Source organism: Pantherophis guttatus, chromosome 5, assembly GCF_059756535.1.
Source record: "Pantherophis guttatus breed Tessera chromosome 5, ASM5975653v1, whole genome shotgun sequence".
In the NCBI taxonomy this organism is placed as follows: domain Eukaryota; kingdom Metazoa; phylum Chordata; class Lepidosauria; order Squamata; family Colubridae; genus Pantherophis; species Pantherophis guttatus.
Window position 1 is genome coordinate 106,783,501 of NC_142067.1, and position 27,314 is coordinate 106,810,814.

The 27,314-nt window shown below is 36.1% G+C and overlaps 1 protein-coding gene across 4 annotated transcripts; it reads right to left on the bottom strand.

Moving 5' to 3' along the window:
• Positions 1–27,191, bottom strand: CFAP99 (cilia and flagella associated protein 99). 4 transcript variants are annotated; one of them, XM_087895486.1, is made up of 17 exons: positions 27,083–27,191; positions 24,698–24,825; positions 23,726–23,876; positions 23,246–23,340; positions 21,255–23,101; positions 20,583–20,695; positions 20,098–20,266; positions 16,992–17,072; positions 16,040–16,108; positions 14,823–14,879; positions 11,313–11,401; positions 9,209–9,413; positions 7,967–8,108; positions 6,953–7,104; positions 5,619–5,824; positions 2,331–2,511; positions 1–367 (listed from the first exon to the last, which is right to left on the bottom strand). In XM_087895486.1, the coding sequence occupies exons 6-17, from the start codon at positions 20,672–20,674 to the stop codon at positions 203–205; spliced, it is 1,608 nt and encodes a 535-aa protein (XP_087751612.1). In that variant the 5' UTR covers positions 20,675–20,695; positions 21,255–23,101; positions 23,246–23,340; positions 23,726–23,876; positions 24,698–24,825; positions 27,083–27,191; the 3' UTR covers positions 1–202. The 4 variants fall into 4 exon arrangements, 3 of the variants coding, with proteins under 3 accessions (XP_087751612.1, XP_034273822.2, XP_034273828.2); XR_015734570.1 differs by lacking the exon at positions 21,255–23,101 and having other exon boundaries at positions 2,331–2,507; XM_034417931.3 differs by lacking the exon at positions 21,255–23,101.
• Positions 27,192–27,314: the final 123 nt, after the last annotated feature.

Sequence of the window (27,314 nt, forward strand, 5' to 3'; positions counted from 1 at the left end):
TTGTCTCCCTTTTATTTATTTGAAAAATATCACTAACTTACCACATACTTTTGAAAACTGCTAAAAATGTTTAAAAAACATATAATTCCAACATATATGAAAAAGAACTGCTAGTTAATAGCCATATCTAAAGTATAAAGTAGTTCAAGAAATCAGAAATTGAGTCATGTTAGTAGTAAATGTCTAATAAGCAGTAGTATATCTAGTAACAATTTCTTAATATACAAACAGTGGCTCCAGTTTTCATAGCTTCATTTACTATCATTTTTTGAGCATTATTTCTAGACATAAGACCATGCTGAAGCATTTTAAATTGCTGTTGTCGACTTTCTTCCAATTTCCTCCAGCGATCCTCTCCTTGAGATTTCTGTGAAAGCAAAATATAGAGTATGCTAATATTAATTCAAACATGTTAAATAAAACAATCATTGTAACATGCTCTACATGAGACTACTCTTGAAGACCATCCAGATGTTGCAAGTGATCCACAATGCTGATTGAGGTGCCCCACAATACACCAGTAGGATTTCCTTCAACATCCCTAAGGTTTGTTAATACATCCCTAAGATCCTGCACCTAGGTCAACTGATAATGGTTTGACTACAAAGTCTCTGAAACTTGGAAAAGATTTGGAAGACACAAGAAAAAATAATCCTTTTATGTGGCCCTTCATCAAGCTATCTAAAATTTTCTTCTGATAGTTTTATTGCAATAAATTGATGTGGCCTCTTTTTTTTCTACATCAGGGCAGCTGGTATTTGGTATTTCAAATATTTCCTAGGAACTTGAGTGACAGGAAGATCTTGAATCTTTCAACCCCTGTATTGTTCCCCTTGCTTTATCACTTTCAGGAAAGCCAATTAAAATAAACTTCCATGGAAAAAGATTACAGAGGGATCAGGATATAAGTCATTCCTTGCTTCAGTTGTACATGCGCTAAATTGGCCCCTTTGAAATTCTATATCAAAAGAATGAAATTAGTTACAGTAAGTGATGCCATGAAGTTCCTTGTGAAGATGAGCTTGGAAATGTAATTTTAGACCCCTTTCTCTGAAGTTCCTCATGCGAATGGATATGGCAATAGCACTTAGATTTATATAGTGCTTCTCAGCCCTCTCTAAGCGGTTTATAGACTCAGCCTTTTGCCCCCAACAATCTGGATCCTCATTTTACCGACCTCAGAAAGATGGAAGGCTGAGTCAACCTTGAGCCGCTCAGAATCGAACTGGAGTGAGATGTGAGTTAGCCTACAGGACTGCATTCTAACCACTGCGCCACCACGGTAACATAGGATTGGAGAAGATGCTGTTGTTTTGTCTTCAAATAACAGGAAAAAAGCTGTTATTTGAAAACAAACATAGACAAAATTCTAGAACCGATTATTAAGCAATTACTATGTAGGCATTTAAAAATTAAAGCACTGCTTGTCAGAAAACAATGCTGTTTGTAATTGCCAGTGTCCTCATTAAGTGTTTAGCAGAGCACTTCTCTCCTTGATCAGCAGGTGAGAGACCCAAAACCACCAGTGAGGAGAGGATGCTTCTTGTGGTTGCGGTATTATCCAGTAGCAGGCTACAGTTGCCAATTTAAATTAAAAAAACAATTTTCTCCTCCAGATGAAGAGGTCATCTTAAAGCAAATTCTGCTAGGTACCATGCAAATCCCACTTCACTAATGATTTCACCTTGGCTTGAACATCTGCATCACTTGCCTCGTGCCTTCTGAAGGACAGCAAAGAGAAGAGTGATACCTTCCAAGCAGTTGGGATTAATGTGTATGTGATGGCCACCCCACCAATCTGTACTTTAGCCTTTGATGAGCATTGATGGAATAAAATTGGGAAATGATGGCATTATAGTAAATTTGAAAAGCAATTAAAAGAGAAAAAAAGGACAAAAATGTTCTTTTTAAGAACATTTTTGTCCTTTCTATTTTTCTCTTTGAAAATGTAAGTTTCAAAAAGTTTCAGGTATTAATCAAGTACTGAAGTATGTGTTGAAATTATACTTTACATTTCAACATATATTTACTTGATTAACATTTGAATCAGCTGTTTTATACAAATTTTAACTTTTTTGAAACTTGATGTCATATTTTCATGCATATTGAGTATGAGTCTTGTATATGAGTTAGGAATGGAAATTTATGTTCTACGACCAAGATATAGAATATATTAAATCTATAGGTGTATGCTTAATTTTTTAAAGTGTAAAGCAAGAATATACAATTATTCCAATTTCTACACATGCTTCAAAGACCCATTAAATTAAGAGAGGACAGTCTGATTATTTTATAAAATGCAAAATAAAGCGTTATTTTCCTTTCCTTACTTTGTCTAATTTCCATAATTGCTTTGATTTTCCATTAGGCTTCAGAAATTTAGTTTTTAAATTTTCAGATTGTATTTTACGTTCAGTAGACTTTTCCATAATTTTTTTCTGTAGATCTAAAACTTGTTCCTCTTTTAAAATGGCTTCACGAGGCGATGTCCTAGTTTTCTTTTCTTCCTGTCTAAAAAAATGATGTAATAAATAACACTTTGCAATTAGTTGTGATCCAGAAACAATGACTTAATTACGACTTAATGAGAAAGACCTACAAGAAGAAAATACACATTTAGGCATGGTTCCATTTTAAACAAAAGGTGTTATGAGACATGCATCCAGCTAAATTGTGCCCTTATTTCTTCATAAATAAATTAAAAGGAATTAAAGTTGTAGATCTGTAGTCCCTGGCAGAGTGTTCCAATTTCCTCAAAAAGCACACCAGGAATGTCTTAAGACTTAATGGAACTCTCATATACTTCTTTTGAATCAGTTGCAACAGCAAAATAGTTCTCTCTCAATTTTTCCCACCATAAAAAAACTCAGCAATAAATAGATAGGGAACACACATTAGCTGAGATTATTTTTCAGGTTATATAACTTCTAACTGTACAGCGATCTGATTAATGGCAATAAACTTAAGCCAATTCCTAAAGCTGAGAGCTAATTCAGAGTATCCGTTGAAATTCAGATTCATCTGAAATACAGATAGCCATTGATTTATGACCATTTGCTTAGCAACCAAAGTTACAACGGTGCTGAAAGAAGCGACCCACTACCAGTCCTTGCATTTGTGACTATTGCAGGGTCCCTGTGGTCGCAAGATTGCAGTTCAGGTGCTTGGTAAATTATTTTTGACTGATGCAGTGTTCCAGGGTCACCTGATCACCATTTTCAGCCAGCTTCTGGCATAAAATCAACAGGGAAAGCAGAACTCGTTTAATGATGTGATTCACTTAACAATCGCAACAATAAAGGTCGTAAAATGGGGTATGGTCATATGATGGTTCATTTAACTATATCACTTAGTGACAGTGGTAGTTAAGTCGAGGACTATATAAAATGAAGGGCAACTAAAACATGAACAGGCCAGAACAGTTCAGTGCAAAGGAAAACTATAGCGCTCTGAGATATGATGAAGTCTTACCATAAGCACACATTTTTCCATGAAATGAACTTTGCCCTTTGGTTGTATGGAATTACTCACATACAGTATACAGCTGCCTATAAGTTGTCTGTAGCCCATTCTGATCATTATCACATTAGGACTTATGGAGTGGAGGGGCTTCTCGGGGCCAATTATGTGATGAGCTCTGTGCATGTTTGTATTGCTTTGTCTAGATCCCCATCCTGTTTCCCAAGGTAGAAATATACTCAATTATATTTTGGAAAGTGGAGCAAGAGTAAATGAGGAATAGAAAAAAATAATGCCCATCTCAGATCATGCATCAATCCTTCTGAAGCCCTATCCTTAGGGCAATACCCAGAGAAGATGGCAGCAAAGATATACAGAAAAGATGGCAGCAAAGATGGGGGCAAGATATACAGGATATAAAAAGTCTAAACATCTCTGTTAAAATGCCAGCTTTGGAGGATGTAAAAATATCAGATCAAGATAAATCACTTTTTTCCAGCTTTTAACATACAAGCTGTACAATTCGATAGAAAAACAAACTAAAATCTTTTAGGGGGGGATAACAATAAAAATGTACAATAATATAGTTGCATAAGTGTGCATTTTGTTTGGAGCACCTTTTGATTTTATGACAGTATTCAATCTTTTGGAGTAGGAGCTTATCAGCATGGCACATGTTTTCTTGTTTTTTTCTTTCTTGCAAAAATGCTCCAAACCTGCCAGATTGCGAGGGCAGCTCCTGTGCACAGTCCTCTTCAAGTCACCCCACAGATTTTTAATTGGATACATTCCAATTGGATAGCTGGGCCATTCCAAAACCTTAGTCTTCTTCTGGGGAAGCCACCCTTGTTGATTTGGAGGTATCTATTGGGTCGCTGTCATGTTGAAAGGTGAAATGCCCCTTCAGCATTTTAGCTGAGGTTGAAGGTTTTGTGCTGAAATTGACTGATATTTGCAACTGTTTATAATTGATTAAAGCCCCAGTTCCAGTTGAAGAAAAGCAGCCCCAAAGCTTAAAGCTGCCACCACAATGCTTTAACTGTCACTTGTTTTTGTCAGACTTGATGTAGGTTTTTGCAACACGTAGCTGGGTTTGGATGTTTTTCTTTCTAAGAAAAGGCTTCCATCTTGCCACCCTACGCCACTGCCCAGACATATGAAGAATACGGGAGACTGTTGTCATATTTAGTACACATACAGTACTCACCAGAAATTTCTGCAGCTCCTTTAATGTAGACTTCTTGGCAGCTTCATGCACCAAGTTTTCTTCTTTTTTTTCATTAATTGTAGAGGGACTTCCAATTTTTGGTAATGTCACTATTATGCCATATTTTCTCCACTTGTTGATGTCTGTCTTCACTGTGTTCCATGCTATATTCAATGCCTTAGAAATTTTTTGTACCTTTCTACTGACTGATACTTTCCAACAATGAGATCACTTTGATGCTTTGTAAACTCTTTGCAGACCATGGCTTTTGCTGTAAGAGGTAACTGAGTAAATATTCTGGTAAATCCTACTAGAACAGCGGAACAGTGGGTTTGTTCAGAGGCCCTTTAATTGATGGCAAGTTGACTACTATTTAACATTGGTTAATTCTGAACAGTCACATCCTTATTTCTAAGACGGTATGCACTTATGCAATCACATTATTGTGTGTTTTATTGTTATTTTTCCACTTAAAGGATTTTAGTCTTTTCAATTGAATTGTACGCTTTATTTGTTATATTAAAAGTGGAAGAAATTCTGAAATGATTTCTCTTGGTCTGATTTTTTTACATTTCAAAACCCTGACATTTTAACAGTTGTTGGACTTTTTATATCCACTGTACTTCAAGAAAATCTTTCCTATTTCACAAGTGTGAATTCCTGCATTGTCCTTAGAAATATAACAAACAGTATAATGAAAGGCTAGAACATTAAAGAAACACCCTCTCAAAAATTGTGAACATACAGTATTTCAGATGTTAGTTATTCTGAAGCACAGAATAATGGTGAAAACCCATTCTTAAAGCCACAATAAGCAACATTGGACCTTGTCTATGAGATTATTAAAGAAATAAATTTAGTGTGCACACTTTTATGCCATGGTTTTCATCATAAATAGTGGCATTGTTTAAACAGTGGAGTCTGGATAAATATTACAGTATTTCAAACTAACTTTAATGCAGCTGCTCTGCCAAATTGTTCTCTGAACATACAGATTTGATCCAATTTATCCAAAAGAAGTTGTTCCTTCGCATGTTTTTCATGGATTATCAGATCCCTCTTCTCTTCTTCTGCTTTTTGCTGAGATTCTTTCAGCAAAGCTAAACGTTCTTGAAGTTCCACAATTGACATCTCACCAAGTACACCATGGTTAGCAGTCTGTGGAAAAGAAAAGTAGAAGTATTATATTTCTGTTGTATCTTAATTTATATTAGAGTTCTCGTGTAGACAAAAAAAATTAAATTGAGTAGTTGGAGCAATTAGGTTGTGCAGTGAGCCAGAACACACAATTGTGATTGATTGGTTGGAGAGTGCTGACTCCTGAGTGAGGCAATTTGCGCTGAGATTGGCTGCTGTGGATGTGGAGGGAGTTTCCCATTTTTCCTGCCTTTTTCTTCTGTATATCCTGACAATTTACCTCATAATGCTCCTGTCAGCCTATCTTGTCTGTTGTACATATAGATGTAAAATGTATTTATTTATATAAAGTTCATGTCAGTGTCTCTGACTTCATTTGGACACCTGCTGCACAATTCCCTGACATGTAGCCAATGTAGCTATACAGAAAATTTAGTGAAGATCTGAAAACAGAAAATAATGCATACAGTAGATGGAAAGACACAGTATAATCACTTTACTGTTACCAAATAAAACAAGAACACCACGTTCACATATAATTTTTTTGAGAACTGAAGTACAAACAAAAATAACCAAGGTAAGCAGCAGCAATCTGTGGATTATCTTTGATTTTCAATGGGAAAAAGTATATGGCAAAACATGTTACTTTCTTGGCTCCTGATATTTAGAATCAGCTGTGAGGACAAAAGGAATGTAAAAGCTGGCACATGGCCAATGAACCTTGGGTTGCCCAACCTCATGGTTTAATATTATGAATGAACACAAACAAACATTATTAGTAAAACAAGTTAAGATTTGTGGTACTGAACTAAATAGGCCATTATTTTAGTCTTCTTTCCTAACAATTTGAAAGGAACAAATTATCAGGAATAAAAATTTAAGAAAGGTGGATTGCCAGAAAGTATCCAAGATACTGCAGATTTCATATTCCTGTCATAAAAAAAATATACTCAACCACAAGATGCTCACAAAAAACGAATGGGTCTAGCAATGCTATCCAACATTGTAACAATAGCTTCTAAAACTCTGGAAAAATTAATAGAGAATTTTTTTTAGAAATTGTAAGATAGGATTCATAAGTTATAATAAACACAAGATCTTCTTTTTCTAATTCACTATTGGCTTATCCATATTTTATTATGAGTTTACCTTGGTTAAGTCAATAAATCTATTTTTCAAGAATGGCAGGTATTCTATAGCTCTTATTTGCTGAATCAGTTCATATCTTTTTTTAAATTTCTCTTCTTCATCTTTTAAAGCCTGAAGTAGTATGTCCTGGCTTTTTTTAGATACCTCTTGAACTAGAACAGCAGAAAAAGATATAAACTTTACTAATATACTATTGCCAAAGATAAGCAAATACAGAAATGTTTTGCAAATAGAGTGAATTCTGGTGTAAATGGTAATTGGAGGTCTTGGTAAGTAGAGAATGAAATCTATCTAGAAATCTCTAAGTTCTGAAGTATTCAAGAGTTGTTTTTAAAAATTTTCAGAGGCTTATACATTGGTGATGGTAAAGCTTTTAAGTGCAACTTCTTTTAAGTACAAAGCTTTTAAATGCAATCTCTGAAACTAATGAGTTTTCTCATTTTAATTTGTCTTCTCAAATAAGATAGCTGGAAGTCACAGAATAGCAGCTAATTGTCGGGTATGAGGAGAGGAGTACATTTATGATCAATTGGATTTCTTCTTTGTCTTCCTCCAATGGTGCTCTTGGCCCTATTCAACACCCTCAATAACTCTGTGAACTATGGGGAGGAATCAGGAGAAATGGGCCAAGAGAGGGCACATGAGCATGATCCTGTCACCACTCTAGCTGCCTTTTGATTCCAGGTTGTGGCCAGAGCCTCCACAGCAGACATCCCCCGGATATCCTCCAGCTCACTCTGTAACCTGAGAGGGTTCATTGGTTGCTGAGGATAGATTAGTCAAATATGTCCAGCCTCCCTGCGGAAGGGGGCAGCACTGGAAAATTTCAAGACTACTATGGCATGGTCTGACCATGACAGAGGGGATAATGATAAATCTCCCACCAAATCTCGTTGCTACTGCTCCAACAAGAATAGTTATGAAATGACATCTTAATAGTTTCTCTCAAGTTCATAAATGGTCCAGTTACTAAATAATTTTGCTAAAAGTCTATAGATCTGACACACTAAATACCTATTTGCTGTTTGCATTTTTGGAGTTTCATTTGTGCTTGCTTCACATTTTTATGTCCCTCTGCCACTTGCTGAACCTTTTTTTCCTTTTCCTTCCTTTCTTGAAGGCATCTTTCTGCACACAGGAGATGCATTTCTGCTGTCTAAAATCCAAAAATAATTCCAAGTAAGCAAATAGATGTAAATCTATTAGGTTCAATTGGGGGAAAAAAAGATTATTTTAAATGATTTCACAATAGTCTTCCACATTTTTATTCAAAGGTTAAAAATGATTAGAAAGGTAGTTAGAAACACAACTTTATCCCAGCTTCTCTGCAAATCTATTAAATAATTTGTTCTGAATGTCAGGGCGCTGATTAATCCCATTCTGCTTTTGGGTAATCGCACCTTGATTTAGAGACGTGGATCGTGGCATTTTCCTTGTGTATACCTTTGTAAGAAAATAAACCCCGAAGATATTTTTTCTAAGAATAAACTCATTTATTTGTTATAAAGAAAATAAAACATCTAACTAATCTAAATAATTAAATTGTTACATTTTGGCAAAGTTCCTGCCGGCTATCTCTCAGCAGCCGGACTTCTTTGGCAAGAGAACAAAGAAAAGTGTGTAGTAGAAAGAAAAGAATGAGGATATATGTAGTTAGCTTACTGATAACAAAATTGGCAAGCTACGGAAAGTCTGACAGTCCAGAAATATGAGCTCATCTGGTAAATACAAAAACGCAGTGACACTGAAAAGAGCAGCAAAGGTAGGAAGCATAAAGGACTGAAATAAACCCTCATAAAGAAAGTGATTAAAAGCTGATCAACATGTATATTTGGAGATCTGAAATAAGATATCAATACATAAGATATCAAAAAACAAAACATTTGCAAGCCATGAAGAAATATCTAGATGCAGCAGTAAATTTCACAAGTGTCAATAAATCAAAATTGCATCTTAACAAAACAGAGGCACTATGAATAGAAAGAGGGAGATTGTGTAGTTTCTTATTCTTATTAAGTTTGAATAAGAAACATTATGTGCTTTATGCATTATAGCCTTTGCACACAGATCCTTTTGGGATTGAAAAAAGAGGAAAGGGTTTTTTTATGAAAAGCATGTTTTTCCTGCACACCTCAAGAATGTATTTAAACTCCTTTTTCTGCCAAATCCATTTATCTATAATTTAATAATGTATATATAATCTATAACCCACATGTGGAACTCAAACCCATATAAAATCTGAAGAACACTCAGTACCTCTTCTCTCTTCTGTTCAGCATTTTTTTTCTTTTCCTGAATGCAATATTGGCGTGCCAAAATAGCTTCCTCATAGCTTAGCTTTCCTTGTAGTTTTCTACATTCTGCTTCTGTCAGCTGTTGGTCCAAATCTTTCCCACGCATTTGTTGTTGCCATTCCAGAAATTTTGATGGATCTTGTGCTCCTTGGAGAAGATGTTCGACTCTATAATAAAAATTAAAACAGGTTATTTGAAGGGAAACAGTACAACTCAAACACTGCTGTCTTATGTGAAGGCTAGAATAGTTATAAGTGGAGGCCTTTGGTCTTCGGCTCATCTCCCTTCTGCCTCTTATTTCCCTGGCATTTCCAGCCTTTTTCCTAGACAAATATCAACCAAACGCCCTAAGGGTAACCCCTAGGTAAGTTGTCTGCACCTCTTTTAGGTTGAGAAATAAGCTTTTTTCACCTAACACCTAGAAGCAAGCAAAGTTATAATCAGAAGCCAACATGGGTAGATCACGTCAAACAAATCTTTTTTCCTTCTTTGACAAAGTGATTAATTAATGGACCAGAAAAATGCTGCGGACATAGTATACTTGGAGTTCAGTAAGGAGTTTGACAAAGTAGACCACAATCTTCTTCTTGATAAGACAAAATCAATGTGAGATAAACAGCATCACCACCAGATGGATTTGTAACAAGCTGACAAACTGCACCCAACATGTAGTCTTTCCCCAATGCTCTAGGATCTTTGAAAGATATGGGACAATCGTTCTGAGATAACATCTGCAAGTTCCTTTAGAATTTTGGGATGCAATCCATCAGTTCCCAATGATTTGAATTCATCATGTCAGTCTCTTACTATTTTCTTGCTTATTGTAATTTCTATTTCTAGACTCTCTTTTACTATGTTGAAAACTATGTTGTATAGCCCTGTGTTAGGTTGGGCTATATAGATTGGTGATAGATAATAGATTGGATGGATGGATGGATGGATGGATGGATGGATGGATGGATGGATGGGATGGATGGATAGGTAGGTAGGTACACAGACAGACAGACAGACAGACAGATGAGATAGATGAGACAGACAGGCAGATAGATAGGTGATAGATAGACAGACAGACAGATAGAAGACAGAGATAAACAAGCAAGCAAACAAGCTGGGTCTTGTGTATGGTGGGCTGGATCCTTGCCCAATCTGGCTTCTTTAGGAATGACTGATTGGATTTGGGAGGTCATTGGTGCCTCTTTAAATGAAGGAGTGGTAACTATCTTCTTGAAAATGATATGCCTCTATTTGAAGAATGTCTATGGAGATTCTCAGTCACTCTGTTGTGATTTCTAGCATGGTAAATTGATTTTACACAGTTGACCCGAAGCTTGTACAAATGTTCATTATCTCCAGTCTCTCACAAGTGCACCTCTTTTAATTACAACTGTTGAGAAACACACATCTGGTTCTTATACCCTAAGCTTTGAATCAACTTTCAGAGGAGGTAGTTGGTCAATCATCAGTAACAAAGTTTAAACATGCCTGGAATAAACATATGTCCATCACTCAACAAAAAAATTAAAAATGAAATAAAATAATAAAATAATAAATAAATAAATTTAAAAACCAAAAACTCAAAGGACAGACTCGATGGACAACTAGGTCTTTTTCTGCTGTCAGTTTTCTAATTCTATGTTTCTATCTTTATGTACCATCGACTCCTGGAGATTGCCTAGAGAAGTCCCTGCCTCCTTCCTAGGCCTGAATGAGTGTTACTGGCCCAAGGTCACCTACTGGCTTTGTGCCTAAGACAGGACTAGAACTCAGAGTCTTCCAGCTTCTAGCCCACTACACCAAACTAACTCTCCTCATCTAAAAGAACTGAAACTACTAAAATAGTTATGCCTTGGATTTTTCTTATGTACTTATTCAGAATTCCCACAACTATTCATATATCTGATGGCATAGCCTGACCTTTATTAATAATCCTTGGAATCATTTACATTTTGAAAGAAAGAATAATTTTATTATAAACAATAGATAAGTATCTTGATTTCCTTTAATGCAATATAATCATTCTTTAGAAAACATAAAAACGCTATCAAAATCTGGCACAGGTTAAGTACCTCTTAAGCTCCTGTTCCACTTTTCTTTGGTACAGAACACCTTCTCTTAAGATTGCTGCTGTGTTTAGCTTAACAGGAGTACTGTCAGTCTGTTGGATAAATTAATGCATAAATATTTTTAGAAGGAAAATTGCAAAAGAGAAACCTTTACCAGTCTACAACTGATATAACAGTACCATATTCCCCAATTACATTTTAAAATGGTTATTTAGGTTTCTTTAGTTAGTTAATAGGTAGTTGATGATAAGTTGTATAGTATTTAATGTAAAAGATCTGCTCCTATTTTCATCAGTGACATATCCTCCCAAGTATGATTAACAGTCAAACTATATTAAGATCTATTAATTCCTCAAAATGTTTCATTTCACATTTCGCCTACAATCAAATCTTATTTAACTAAAATAAGTCATATGAAAATAAGTGGATCTTATTTCTAATAAGGTATTTATTTCTAAGATCCTATTATTAGAGGTTTAAAATCAACTAACATTAATAAAAATAAGAATAGGCCATGATTTGGCTCATGAATTCCTCTTCCATTTATTCATTGGTTGATGAACAGTGAGGTATACATTTCTCCTTTAGATTTCATTTCCACATAGAATGATACAAATTATATGGAGTTTATGGTCAGGAAAGAAAGTATATTTACTTAGGTTATAGTTCAGTAAACTTCAGCCATTTACAGCACACCTAGTTCCTGCTTTTAAATTTTGATGGTAAATAGTTGTCAAAAGGGTTATTCTTTTATTTGTGATGATCATCTAATAATGTTATACCTTTTGGAATAAAATTTTTGGAGAGATAGGTATCATCACTATTCAAAGAACTCAATGCTCCCAGAGCTAGCATTTATTACTACATTTATTTATAGGGCCAAAACATAACTGTAAAAATAAAGAACATTAATATTTGTGCAACACTGACAAACCCTAAACATAATAACTGAGTTGTGGATTAATAAGGTATCTTCCATTGCTACATTGTATGTATGTATGTGTATACACACGCACACAAAGAGAGAGCCTCCTTCCCTTTCTTCCTGATTTTTTAGCTTTTCCCCCAGGCACTAGGGGCCAACTGACTGAAAGTCCCCTTTTGGCTGTTTTCTTAGGTTCCTTGGTCCCCATTTTCTACTTATATATTATATATGTTTTGTTTTGATTTGGAGTGGGATGTTTTCATTTGTTTATTTATTTTTGTGCTGTATAGCAGTATATACATTGTCAGCCTTATAAATCTTGTAAATAAATAAATAAAGAAACAAAGAAACAATTTCTCCTTGGATTTAAGGGTGAAAATAAAGTGGGAAACCTCTGGGAGACAAAGGATTTCCATCTTTATTTTTAAAACATCCCAAAGTTCACCCAGAGACCCTCAAGGCCTCCAAAATACCTATTTTGAGGCATTTTTCTGAGTCATGAAGATTTAAGACAGGGATAAGAAATGTTTGTTTCTTAAAGACTTCTACCCATCCTTAAAACTACCCATCAAAAGACAACAAATTTATAAGCCTTTCACAGTGTCACCATTACAGAATGCCAACCCTAAAAAAGAACAAAGGAGATTGTTTTAAAGCATCTTGCCCTTTCAAATACTAACTCTTCTTGGATGGACAAAATGAGCTGAAATAATTAGCATATTCTCCTCCTACATAATCCTAGAAGAAAAGGATTGATAAAGAAAACTAAAGAAATATGGGATAGCCAAGAAAGCATTGACTGTAATAATGGGCTTCTTAATTAACTTCACAATCCTTATTCCAATTTCTGATAAGGTGTGAACAAAAAACACAATAGGAAATTTTGAGGTTAAACAGGCAAGTATGTTTTTTAAGCATGATTAAAGAATTATGACAATCACATATAAAAATTCCAGCAATTTTTCAAAGATTCTCACTGGCACTGTATGATTTTGCCACAGAACAACTGTGAATCTGGTTTCTCCACTGACTTTGCTTGTCAAAAGGTCACAAAAGGGGATCACATGACAAGAAAGTGTCAGAATGGCTTGAAAAAATATTTCAAGAACAAAACAAAATCCTGTTTTAAGGCACATGACACTGTTTTCTTGGTAGTGATATTAATGGGATTTGTCTACTACTATCTTCCAGAATTATTTTTTTTTAACTTTCCAAGACAGCCTACAGCCTAGGATTCCTGGATCTTCCATCCAAGTACTAATTAGATCTGATCCTATCTGCCTATTTTTCAAGAACAGCCCATTTTTCTTGAATTGCTCAACCAGGTTTTTGATGCTCAGAAATATTTTATCATTTTCAATCCAATTTTTTCAACACAGTTGAAAATTTTTCTTTAGTGAAAACTGATAATTAAGAGAAAAATGCAGGAATGAGGCATATTACAAGAAAAAAAAATTAAAAAGCTGCCAAATCTGCCCCTCCATATATTTGCTGCCATCAGAAACATTAAGGAAGTCCAATGTTTCTGATGGCAGCAAATATATGGAGGGGCAGATTTGGGAGCTTTTTTATTTATTTATTTTCTTGTGAAATTTGAATATGAATATTTTCATATTTTCATTTTGTTAGACGTGCCATACTTTGGAATAAATATAAAACAAGGCTCTTTACGAAGCTGCCCCTCTGGGTGTCGCCGCAGGAAAAATTTCTTTTTAGAAAAGAAATGGTGGCAAAGCCAGATTGGTTGACACATGGTAAAATTTAATTTTTTAATTCTGGTGAAAGCCGAGGAAGAACTTGAATCAGAAGGTTATGCTTGTCATTCGTTTACCTATCAGCAACTGAAAGAAAGTTTCAAACTGGATAAAAAGTGCTATGGATTTGATTTTGTTAAAAATGAATTGGAATTTTCATTATGTGGCAACGATGAACAAATTATTGCTAAGATTTATAAAATGTTATTGAAACCGAACTTAGAAATGAACATGTAAAACATTGTATGATTCAGTGGGCAACTAATCAAGGAGAGAAGCAACTTAGAACTAAGGAGAAATTTCCTGACAGAACAATTAATCAGTGGAACAACTTGCCTCCAGAAGCTGTAAATGCTCCAACACTGGAAGTTTTTAAGAAGATGTTGGATAACCATTTGTCTGAAGTGGTGTAGGGTTTCCTGCCTAAGCAGGGGGTTCGACTAGAAAACCTCCAAAGTCCCTTCCAACTTTGTTTCTATTCTATTCTATTCTATTCTATTCTATTCTATTCTATTCTATTCTATTCTATTCTATTCTATTCTATTCTATTCTATTCCTACTGCAACAGAGCAAGTTGCAGTATGCTTCTTTTTCTTTTCCCTACCTGTCCTCACTTCTCTTTCCCTTTTCCCCTCCCCCTTCACTACTGTTTTATTTACTTTTGTATTTTATAATACTTTATAACTTAATAAAAAACGGTTTTTTTAAAAAAAAAAGGAAACAAGGAAGTCCTTGGCCACCAAAAAGTTGCCTGTCTGTTTTTAAATTGATTTCAACTGACTTTTTTGAATCTCACCAATTTAAAACATTAAGCTACCCAGAGCTGCTCCTCACCTTGAACTTGATCTTCTGGGCTTCAAATTTTTCAACAAGGCTTGGGGTTTCCTTCATCTATAAGTAAAAATTATTGTAGCTTTATTATATAACTTATTCTATTGAAAAAAGCATACTTCAAAATCAAATTATTCATCTGATTGTCCATGGAGATTCTCAGTCATCTGTTGTCCCAACAGTGCTTTTCAAAAGGCAACTGGACTTTGGGGGAAAAAAACAATGGAAAAAGAAAGTAAAAAGCACCTTTGAGATATGCATTTGATTATGCAAATTATGTAAATATTTGCCAATAATAAATTGGATAAATAGTAGAAAATAGGAGGGTAAATTAAAGGAGACCCAGTATGAAAAGTTATATTAAAATGATAAATCCTTGACCTTGGCCAAGATAATTTTATTGATAATAAAGACGTAAAATGGGAAGAATAATTGTCCATGCAAATACAACCCTCCCTTATTGGCAGCCACATTTTTCAAAACTGTAGTTACAGCTCAAAGGTACTAAAAGAAAAAAGTAAAATAAAATGCTTATTGCTAATTACAGTGCATATAAAATGAATATAAGGCCTGCATAGAAGTTTCTTAAGGAAAAAAAAACCCACCTGTACAAACAAGTGTTTGTACATTAAAAAATAAATTAATGGAAGATAACAAGATGCCTTTTTAGGCAATCATAATCTACCACATTAGGCATATGATTTTGAAAAATTCTGTAGCAAAAGAAAAGGCTGGTGTCAGGGAATATTCAGTCATTATTAAAAAGTATTTTTATTCCAAAATTTAACTGTGAAAACGTCTATAAGTAGTACACAGCTATTATAGATTTAAAGTCAGAATTCGACTCTTATTTCACGGGGAAAATTAAAAATTTACAAGCTTCCATAATTTATTGGCACTTGTTATTACTAGTACTGATTAGTTCTTTTCTTTATCAGCGAACTACCAAGACTCTGGCCATCTACAAATATAAATAATAGCAACAACTCACAGCTTATGTGCTGTTATACAATTGCTAAAAACTTCAAATTGTGTCAGCATTAAAAGTGAACTTGGAATGAGCTCATAGCCTATGCTACAAATCATTATCAATATCAAATATCAACAAAACATTATTCAAAATTATTTAAACAATAACATTACAATAAATAAATCTTAGTACATTCTTTTCTTCCATTTACTCATAATTACATTCATTTCTTGATTTCTGTTTTACTTACATAGAATTTGTAATCAATCTTTGGAGCTGCACAGTTGAATTGATTAATATTTGCTTCTAGCAGTAGTTCCTAAAAGAAAATATAAATTTAATAAATTACATAAAGTGTAATTTTAATGCCATTAATTAAATGCTGGTATGTGACTGTAATAAAAATTGATTGATTAATGCCATTAATTCTTTGCCCAGAAATTTAATGTTTATTCTTTAATGTACAAAAGCAAATACTCTATTTATCTCTCTCTCCCTCTCCCTCTCTCCATCCCTCCCTTCCTCTCTCTGTCAGCACTGTAAAAGCAATAGCTGTTTTCCAGATGAATAAAATGTGGTCCCTGTTGTCTATATCACTGAAACTTAAAACAGTTTGCTCAACTTTATAGTGATCCCAGGAGCCATTAATGCCAGTGAAACTTGGAAGGTGTCAGCCAGTATTAACAAGCCAATAATATGGTTTTGCCAAAGCCTAAGGATGCGCTATTTTGACCATATTACTAAAGAAGATGTGCTCCAAAAGTTTCTCCTGCAAACTATATAACATTGTTGCATGCAGATGACTCCAACTTGCAGATCATATTCTCTACATAGAGAACAAGCTAATCCCCAAGATGACAATGAGACAAGCCCTCCCCCCTACAATGATGAACTCATCTAGAATGGACTGGTGTTCTCTTGCCATTTTCTTGCCTAATTTGGTGTCTTAGCCTTTTTATGAACGGTAAAAATATATAGCAAAAGCGTTTAATCACATATCACATAATCATATCACATAAATAGGAATCTGGGGCAGAATCTTGAAAAGCAATTATTCAAATACAAGTAGTTAATTATGATAGATTATGACTTCTCAGCAATTCCCTGGAAACCACATTGGTATCTCAAAAGACAACAAATATGGGTAGATAAATTCCAGAAAATATAGTGAAATAAATAAATTATTAAAATACTAAACTTGCCTCTGCCTGCTGGCGATTCTTCAGTTTGATTCTTTCTAGTTGCTGCTTCATTCTAGGAGGTTTGTAAATATTCTTGGGAATCTGAGCATAAATACACAGACATAATCTATAGATAGTCATCACTAGCAACTGCTTTATGCGGTAAGCATTCAAAGATATGATGGTGCTGAAAAAAATAGCTTTATGCACAATGCTCACATTTATTACCGTATCTCTCCACTCTGGAGGGAGAAAGAATAGGTCAAGCAGTCTTTCTCCTCCCTACTTCCAATGCAGTGAATTTGGAGAAGAATGGATTATAAGAGAGTAAGCAAGCACACAATGGAGAATACACCAGGCTGTTTGCATAGTGTGCTTGCAGCTCCCAGCACATTGCTTTTAGTGTGTGTTCTCCACTGTGTGCCTGCTTACTCTTGTCATCTCTTTCCCTCCAATGGATGTAAATGTTAGCAATAATCACCTTTTTGCTAATTATTCTATTGCCAGGGTGAGCATTCCAAAGTGTGCGTGCGGGGCAGGGGGGAATAGAGAAAAGGAAAGCACATTTGTGGTCATACAATGTCCCACTTAGCAACCACTTTGCTTAATGATACAGTACCCTGTCCTAATTGTGGTTCCTAAAGAGACTACTTGTATTCTGCAGGAGCAAAAGTCACTGTAGATATGTACCACTTTCCTTCACTAATACTGTTGATGAGTAAGTCTAAAGTCTTATTAAATGGCAACAGCAATTGGATCAACACTACATTGTGACTGAACAGCTAATTCGCAGTCCACATGTATTTGGGGAGGAAGGGGTGGAAAGAGCAATTGGTTTTGCACCACTGTGAATTTGATCCTAGGTAGTGGCAGATATTTCTTTCTCTGGACACAAAGAAAAAGTATCAGCTGTGAGCAACATGGAGCAACATGAAAGGCATCTAGCCAGTAAACGCTCAGCTCCATTCAGTCGCCCGACTCTTCCCCAATACAAGGGATTACAGGGTTGTTTTAAAAAAATTAATATATTCCCAAACGCTGTTGTTTCCATTCTATACTTCCAGCAACCCTAGAACAAAACCAGATGTATATTTAGTAGTAGCCCCTAAAAGTTCGCACTTTACTGGGACTGAATTGAAATGGTGGTTCCTTTAAACCTGGGTGAAATTTCTTTCTCTTAAATTTGAGTCCTTTTGGATTTGCTGAGATATTAGAAACTTTTTGCTTCCTCTCCTGACTTTATCATCTGTTCTGACATATGGCAAAACTAGGAAAGGCTCTGATAAAGCTGTGAATTAATTTTATTTATTTATTTATTTATTTATTATATTTCTATACCACCTTTCTCCCGTAGGACTCAAGGCGGTGTACAGTCAAGAAAAACATAGACACACAAACATCATAAAATTGCTAATTAAAATTATTACTTAGTTTGGTCAATTAAATAAAACCCAGAATTAGATCACATTTAAAAAATCATTCACATGTTCATATGTTTAGCCCCGCCTGTTGGAACATCAGGGTCTAGAGGGCACGGCGGAAAGCACGGAGATCAGGGATATTCCGTATCTCCAGGGGCAGTTCATTCCAAAAGGTTGGAGCCCTCACAGAGAAGGCCCTCCCCCTGGGAGTCGCCAGTCGGCATAATTTGACTGACGGTACCCTGACTAGTCCCTCCCTGTGAGAACGAACTGGTCGGTGGGAGGCTATTGGTGGCAAAAGACGGTCTCTTGGTACCCAGGTCCTAAGCCATGGAGCGCTTTAAAGGTGATAAATAACACCTTGAATCGCACCCAGAAGACCACCGGGAGCCAGTGCAGCTCGCGTAGGAGAGGTGTTACATGGGCGTAACGAGCTGCGCCCATAATCACCCGCGCGGCTACGTTCTGGACCAGTTGGAGCCTCCGGGTGCTTTTCAAGGGGAGCCCCATGTAGAGAGCATTACAGTAGTCCATACGGGAGGTAACTAGGGCATGAGTGACCGTGCGCAAGGCATCCCGATCCAGAAAGGGACGCAACTGGCAGATCAGGCGAACCTGATAAAAGGCACCCCTGGCCACGGCCGTCAAATGATCTTCTAAAGATAGCCGTGAATCCAGGAGGACACCCAAGTTGCGGGCCCTCTCTGTGGGGAGCAAGATCTCATCCCCTATTGTCAGTGATGGTACCAGCTGACTATACCGGGACGCCGGAAGCCACAGCCACTCGGTCTTGGAGGGGTTGAGTCTGAGCTTGTTTCTCCCCATCCAGATCCGCACGGCCTCCAGGCAACGGGACATCACAGCAAGGGCATCATTGGGGTGGTCTGGGGTGGAGATGTATAGCTGTGTGTCATCAGCATACTGATGAACACTCACCCCGAAACCACGGATGATTTCGCCTAGCGGTTTTACATAAATGTTGAACAGAAGGGGTAAGAGGACTGACCCTTGCAGCACTCCACAAATAAGGTGCCTCGAGCTCGACCTCTGCCCCCCTGCCAACACAAACTGCGAACGGTCAGAGAAGAAGAGGAGAACCACCGAAGCACGGTGCCCCCTATTCCTAACCCCTCCAGCCGGTGCAGTAAAATACCATGGTCGATGGTATCAAAAGCCGCTGAGAGATCTAATAGGACCAGGATAGAGGAGCAACCTCTGTCCCGAGCCCTCCAGAGATCATCAATTTTAAGAGAAGCTTCCTCTCTCTGATTCTGAGTAAGGTTTAAAGGCTTCTTTATTCAGTTTTGAGAAAAAGCCAGCCTCATATTATTCTTCTACACTGTTAGAGACAGGTTTCTGGGCCTAGAAGAGGGGTCTCCAAACCCCGGTCTATGTACCAGCAGTGGGCCGCAGCATGCCAGAAACTGGGCCACACAAACAAGTGAAGCCCCATCTGTGGGATTTAGGCAGCATGTGAATCCACGTCCCCTCTGGTCCACAGAAAAACCTCTCTCTATGGAACTGATCCCTGGTGCCCAAAAGGTTGGGAACTACTGGCCTAGAAGAAATCCAAGTTGAAGGAGCTTATTTTACAAAATATTTGCATTCTAAAGCTGAAGTTTAAGGGTTTTTTAAATTAATTCTTTGGGATTCAAATACTTTCAAAAATCAATCAAGCTTTTTTTGGAATAGAATACAGAACTCACAGGTTTTGTTTTCTCTTGTCGTGGAATTTGCTCCGGAATCAGTATAGCTCGTGGATTAGGGACCGTCAAGTGAAACTCATTTGGTTCAGTCGCCTTTAAAGTTGTAGTAACATGTTTATCTGCAATATTATCCAGCTGACTGATCAATTCCTGTATTTTTGGCTGCCATCTTACAGGAAACAAAACAAACAAACAAAAATACAATTTTATTTTTGGCTCTGGGTTCCATCTGCTTAATTAATACTAGTATAAGCAATTTTAATTATTTTACAGAATCTAAACATTTAGATTGGTCCTGAACTGGAAGTCTAATACAAATAATTAAGAGTGCCAATCTCTGTTAAGTAGAGATTCAAATGAACAGTATTACTTAAGATGCAGTTCCATTCAAACAGGAAATCATGCACATTTTTGAGAAATATTTCCTGACAGTGTATTAGAAATTACTTCTGAGAAAGCATGTCTACAATGTTTCTATTACTTACTTTTCCAGTGGTTCAATCCAATTTTCATTTACATAAACCGAATCATAAATCTGACTCCATTCATCTTTTATCCATGTTTGCAAATTTACCATATTGAAAAAGAACCTAAGGAACTGAAAAGACTGTATGCATTAATGAAAGAAGCTTAATCAAAAAATATATATGCTTTGAAATCAGATCACATTTTCTATTTTCAGCAGTAACGTATTCATAATTTCTATTGAAATATTGCCTAGAGCACTAGACATGTCCATAGTAGGTATTTTCCATTAGAACTGAGGAAATATTTTGGAAATTCCACTTTTCTCTATATTTATATTCTGCAAATATGCCCTAAAGTTTCAGAACCCACAAAATAGTGTACACTACAGTCTGGTACAAAGAACTGCAGAAACACTATGGATGTTCTTATCATCACAATAATAATATAATACAAGGATTGAATGAAATGTAATGCCTCCAGTATTGCAGTTTTCTAATAGATAGCAATAGCAATGGTGGGAAGTTGCTGTGAGAAAATGATGGGTTGCTATTGTGATATGGAAGCCTGCCATGAGTACTTGTCAGTAGTTTAAATAATGTGGAGTTTTTGGCGTTCTCTGAGGCTCATTGTTTGCTTGCTGTTGTAACTTTGAACAGTCACTAAATGAATTGTTGTAAATTGAGGATTACCTGTATTTTTTGTTTGATTGTTTATTGGTTGTTAATCTGCTTATCTGGTTGTTCAGTGCCAGAGAGGATGTGTTCTGGCCTGAAACTGTCAGTTTCTTCTAGAAGATTAGAGTTCATTCTGAAAAGTATTTCTCAATCCCGAAGTCTAGAGGGCTTCTAAATGAGAGGATTTAGGGCTTCCAAGTGAGGGAACAACAAACTAAGATGTCTCTGAAAAAGGGGAAACAACACTGCAGCCAAACTGACAGACCAGTGACAACTTCAAGACAACAGAACCTCTCTAGATAAGGAAAAGACAATTACCCATTTGAGCTCCAGATAGTAGCTCCTTACAAGAATACAATAGGACAGAGTTGATTCGTTGGTTTGAGCATTGGAAGATGAGGAAAGTCATCAAGCTGTCATCAGAATACCCTACACGGATATTGGGTTTGTCAAGCCTCATTTTCTAAACACTTTTGGGATATACAGTAACTATTTTAAAGTTTTAAAGCAACAAGTTTGAAAAACTAACTAGTGAATGAGTCTTCATTCCAGAAAGAAGAGAAAAATAATGATTTAAAGATTTAAAGATACAAAGTAAACTGCAAAAAAAAAAATCAGAATTTAAGAAATTTTGAAACCAACTAAGGGACCAGAAAAATGTAAAATGTTTAAACTTTTGAAATACTTAAAAAAATAAAACTGTATCTTTGTGGGAACAGAGCTTAGTCTTTCAGGAAAGATGATAGACTCTTTTTTAAACAAACAAAATAGCAAAAGAATTGAGACAGACCATGTGATAAAGAAATAAGAAACCAGAGGAGACTAAAGATCCAGGCAGATGAGGAAAAAAAGAAAGAAAAACTTGTTTTTCACTTTTGAAGTCAATGATTAGCAGTTACACAGGTAAAAAATGACAGGTAAACACATTTCTTAGTGCAGGACAGCCAAAAGGACAGAGATGACGAAGGGGGAGATGGAAGTTTCTGGCTCTTTGGCAGATAATGTTCTGCCACTCAGTTGCACTTGCTATGAGCATCACAGTGTAGAAGCTTTGCCCAGCGCCTAGCTCTCAGATCAGAAGGAAGAAGACATGGAAAGTTAGTGGTGGCAGCAGGAGCCTACAGAGTATATGGCAGAGTGCAGAGCAGCCAAAAGAACAGAAGTGGGCAGAGGGGAAACAAGCAGGAGAGGAAATCAGAGGCAGGTTGTTCAGAATAGGGAAAGTGTGAGATTTTTTCCTAACGCAGAGTCCTGGCAACTAAGACTGCCAGGATTAGTTTTGCTAAGCAGCAGAGTAATGTGATGTTTTGCTTCACTTAGTAGCATAAATTCCAGTCCCAATTAAGGTCATAACCCAAGGACTACCTGCTTTGGCTTGCATTTTAGTATGCATTATTTGATTTCACATAAAATCAAGAACCACATGAACTGAAGCCCAGTTTCTTTCAAAACATACATTTCTTGGTATGTTGCAATGTATTCTCATTTTAAGGGATGTACAAAAATACATAAGTGGAAGATTCTAAATGATGAAAATAAAGTAGTTGCTTCTTCTTCTTTTTTTTTTACTGAGTAGATAAATAATGCCTTCATAAGAAGTAGCATAATCTTCAATTGTTAATATCTAGATTTTCTTCCAATGTAGTTACAGTGGCTTTAAATATGGTGCTAAGGAATTTGGCTTTGTCTTAGCATTTTATGCAGTCTATAAACCATGCATCATCATTTAGCACTGGATGCCAACCATGTGTTGTTTTAAATACATTAATTTTATAACTTGCCTTTCAAAAATTCTGAATATATTTATAGCTTTGTAGTAGATGAGGGATGTGTCTATATCTATCAACTTGAAGATTTTTCCACTGCAAATATAAGATAAGTATTAAAAGCAGTAGCTTTGAACAGTCATTCACTATTTAAAATATTTATAAAAATTCTATACAACTTAAAATCCAAGAATATTGAATTTTTATTTAATTCTGATGAAATGCAAATATTTTAATTACCTTGCATATTTTAGCAGCATCCATTGATTTAATGATTTTGCTGAACTGCTGAAATCCAAGTTCCTCTAGTCGAAAAGTAGCCAAATAACAAATAACTAGAAAAGACACATACATTAATATTGAAGACAAAGTAAATAAGTAAGCCTATTAAAGATTTCTACTCTGAAATTTACTAGCATTTGTTCGAATTCTCCAAATATAGGTATCTAAGAGTGGAAATGGAAGGCAGATTAGGCAAATGATAAAATTCATCACAATTTAATAAATAATATAACATGACTTAATATTCATATATCCAATGAGCAAAACACTGAAGGTTTATGTTGTGATGACATGTTTCACATCTTATTTTTTCATTATTGCAAGTTGTACTTGACACCCATATATATAGCTGCTGTTATTAGTAGTATGTACAGGAGACTAAAAATCAGACTGATTTTCTAACATTATTATATTCTCTATATATAAATGAATACTTACCAATATACATGTTACGCTCAGAAAATAGGCAATGTTTTCCATCTCGAATATAAAATGCATCGACTACCACATCCAATACAGTTTTATATTCTAAACAGCCACACAAGATATCCATTACAGGTACAGGGATTTCATCTGTTACTTTGAAAGGCTACAGAAACAGAATTAATTTAAATGTAAAAACAAAAACTTAATGTATGTATCTAAATGTCGTCATTCAATGTAAAATGATAGCAGTAATATTAGCTATTATTGTCCAAAAAGTATAATCAAAATGTATAAGTAGTATATGTTTTGAGTAGTACAAAACGTACAAAGCATAATTATCCACTATAAATTAATCCAAGCAACATTTAAAGTAAAAGAATTGTGTGATAGCTTGTCCAAGAAAAATCGGATCATTGGACTCGTATTTATGATAGTTGTGATGTCCCAGGTCATGTGATCACCTCTTGTGACCTGGGATTGGTGATTTGCAATAAATGAAACTTTTCTACCTACTGGCACAGAGTTAGGTCCAGATACCAGTTTATCAAATTTTAATTGTTTTAGAGATTTTGGGAGTTTGGATGTCCAGAATTCATTCGAGTCCTCTTTTTCTTCCTCACCATTAAAAAAATAATTAAAAAATAAAATAAAAAACCCTAAGACTACTTTAGACAGATTTAAATGGTTAGAAAATTAGTTTAAAATTAGATAATAAGGAACAAATGAAAGATAAGAAGTAGCTAGTGGAGATAAGAAGTCTTGATGCACTGCCCTACCACATGGAAATAAAAAAACAAAAAGAAACAAATGCTGCCCTTCAAACTGTTTGTATGTAATTCACAAACCAAATTTCTTTTGCCTACAGTACACACACACACACACGTGTGTGTGTGTGTGTGTATACATATATACATGGCTCCTGATATTTAGAAATATAGTATTTCAAATGTGCATTTTCTGAAAGCTTCAAAAGACATCTCACACCTGTAATACTTTAGCTGATTCATCCAAGAAATGCCCAACATTCTCATTTTCAGGATGGAATTTGTTGAGCTGCTGAATTATTATTTCAATGTGTCTCAATGGACCAGCCATCTTCATTCTGCATAAACCTGGAATCATTAAGTGTCCACGTTTCATCAGTTGCGATTTAATTTTAAGCATGTAATCATTACAGAAACTAATACAATTTTGCTTGAACAAATTGTCTCCTAATACAGATATAAATACTGGTATACCTGAAACCACCTGAATTAATTTGTTAGATGATCAAATTCATTCATACATTTGTTTGCTTTTAACTATAACTGCTCTTCAGAGTGAATAATGTAAGACTTTTCATTCTTACTGTCATAGAAAAGAAATCTTGATTATTGGGGCAATAGTTAATTCAGAAATGTCAACCATCTTCCATTTATCTAGCATTCACCATGGAACCAACCAGAAATATAATGGATTTGGATATTTTTGATATTAGCATGGTACAAATAAACTAACATTTAACCAAAGATGCTATGAAATCAGAACTTTTCCCTAGATCTTGATGCACAAACAGGGTTATAAAAGAATTATTAGGGATATAAAAGAGTATTCTCTTTTAAATCACTTTCAAAGCAGTACAGTCTTACACTGCATTAGACAGGAAAGACTTCATTAATATTTATTTTAAAAAACAGTGCTAGAGATCATTGTGTTGTGACAGTTTCTCAGACAATAGGATTCAGAAACTGATGAGCTAGAGACTACTTTCCAATCCAGAAGCCAACTTCCCATAAATGAGTCTATTCAGATTCAATTTGGTCCCCCTTATATCCTAATATCTACATGAAGCTCCCCGGAGCAAAATCACGTTTTTAAAAACTGTAAACTTTCTGCAGACTCTATTTCTACAGTACACAAAGATAAATATATTTAACAATTAGGAATCCTAGATAGTTAATCCACACTTCTAATCTCCTTGCCATTTCTTGGTCCACACTGTAGAATTTTCTATATGCCATTCTTTATTCTAATCTTTTTAACAATGCTCCTAAGCTTCTTATCATAATTGTATTATAAACAGCACTTTTTAAAGGAAATATTAAAGCTGTACATCTGCTAGCCCTAAAAGTTAGCCCTAGAATGACATGTAAATTAGGACTATGTTTATTGTGACAGCTACAGCAAGGGAATCTTGCAAGTCTGAATGTGCTTCCCTCTCCATTTCTGTGAACTGGGGATACTTATGTTGTTGGTTTGAGCTCCCATCTTGGCGATTTGATTACAAATGTTTGGTCCCCATTCAAGGAGACATCTTCAGTGAGCTTTGGAAAGCCCACTGAAAATGTCTCCTCGAATGGGAGACCAAACATTTGCAACCAAATTGCCAAACTGGGAGCTCAAACCAACAACATAATTAGTAATCCGAGCTATTAATATTCAAATACATTTCAAGGGGGATACTCTCCAAGATCTCTTTTCTTCTCAAATTGTTTTCTCTGTTGGCTTGGTGGTAGATCTTCCTCTCCACCCGCTCTTCCCTCTCAACCAATGGAATAGAAGTTGCCTTCAGAAGTTGTGGGAGCTTCATCACTGGAGGCTTTCAGGAAGAGATTAGACTGCCATTTGTCGGAAAGGGTGTAGAGTCTCCTGCTTGGACATGGGGGGGGGAGGGGTTGGACCAGATGACCTACAAGCAGGGGTGAAATCCAGGAGGTTCTGACAGGTTCTGGAAAACCGGTAGCGGAAATTTTGAATAATTTGGAGAACTGGCAAATACTACCTCTGGCTGGCCCCAGAATGGGGTGGGAATGGAGATTTTGCAATATCCTTCCCCCAGGAGTGGGGAAGGAATGGGGATTTTGCAGTATCCTTCCCCAGGAGTGGAGTGGGAATGGAGATTTTGCAGTATCCTTCCCCTGCCACACCCACCAAACCAAGCCATGCCCACCAAGCCACACTACACCACGCCCACCAAGCCACGCCCACAGAACCGGTATAAAAAAATTTGAATTCCAGAGGAGTTGCGTGGAGTTGCGGACAGATGTGGGCTGTGATTCGACCAAGGCGACAATAATGCAAAAATCAAATGCTGATTTTGCCCCACCACAGCAGCACCCAAACTTTTTCAAGTTCTGTGATTGGTGCCCCAATTGGCCCAATCTGGAATCATCTGCAATATGGTGGATCCCAAGCATAAACCATGCAAATCATAAAAAGGATTTGCACCTCAGGTTCATGATGGGTATCACGGCCGGGGCCAAAACTGGACGGCGTTAATGTGATGCCCGCAGAACAGACTCATGCTTTGGTATCACAGAACACATTTTTTTTAAAAAAAAAATCAATTTACCAATAAATATTCAAGTTTTAAATCCGAACGTCTCTTACGTTTTCCAGTCAAAGGCGCGGGGCTTCTCAGAGAGTTATTTTTCAACGTCCTGTTTTCAAAGTACCCTGAGGCGAATTATTCACTTTTTCGTTTGTCAACGCTGCGAAACTGCTACTAAAGGCCTGGACTGAGGCCCTGGCGCGGCTTACTTTGAGCTCGCGACTCCCGCTCTGGCCTCGCCGTTGAAGAGCGCGAGCCGCTGCCGTTGCTGTCTGTCGCTTAGCAACCCTT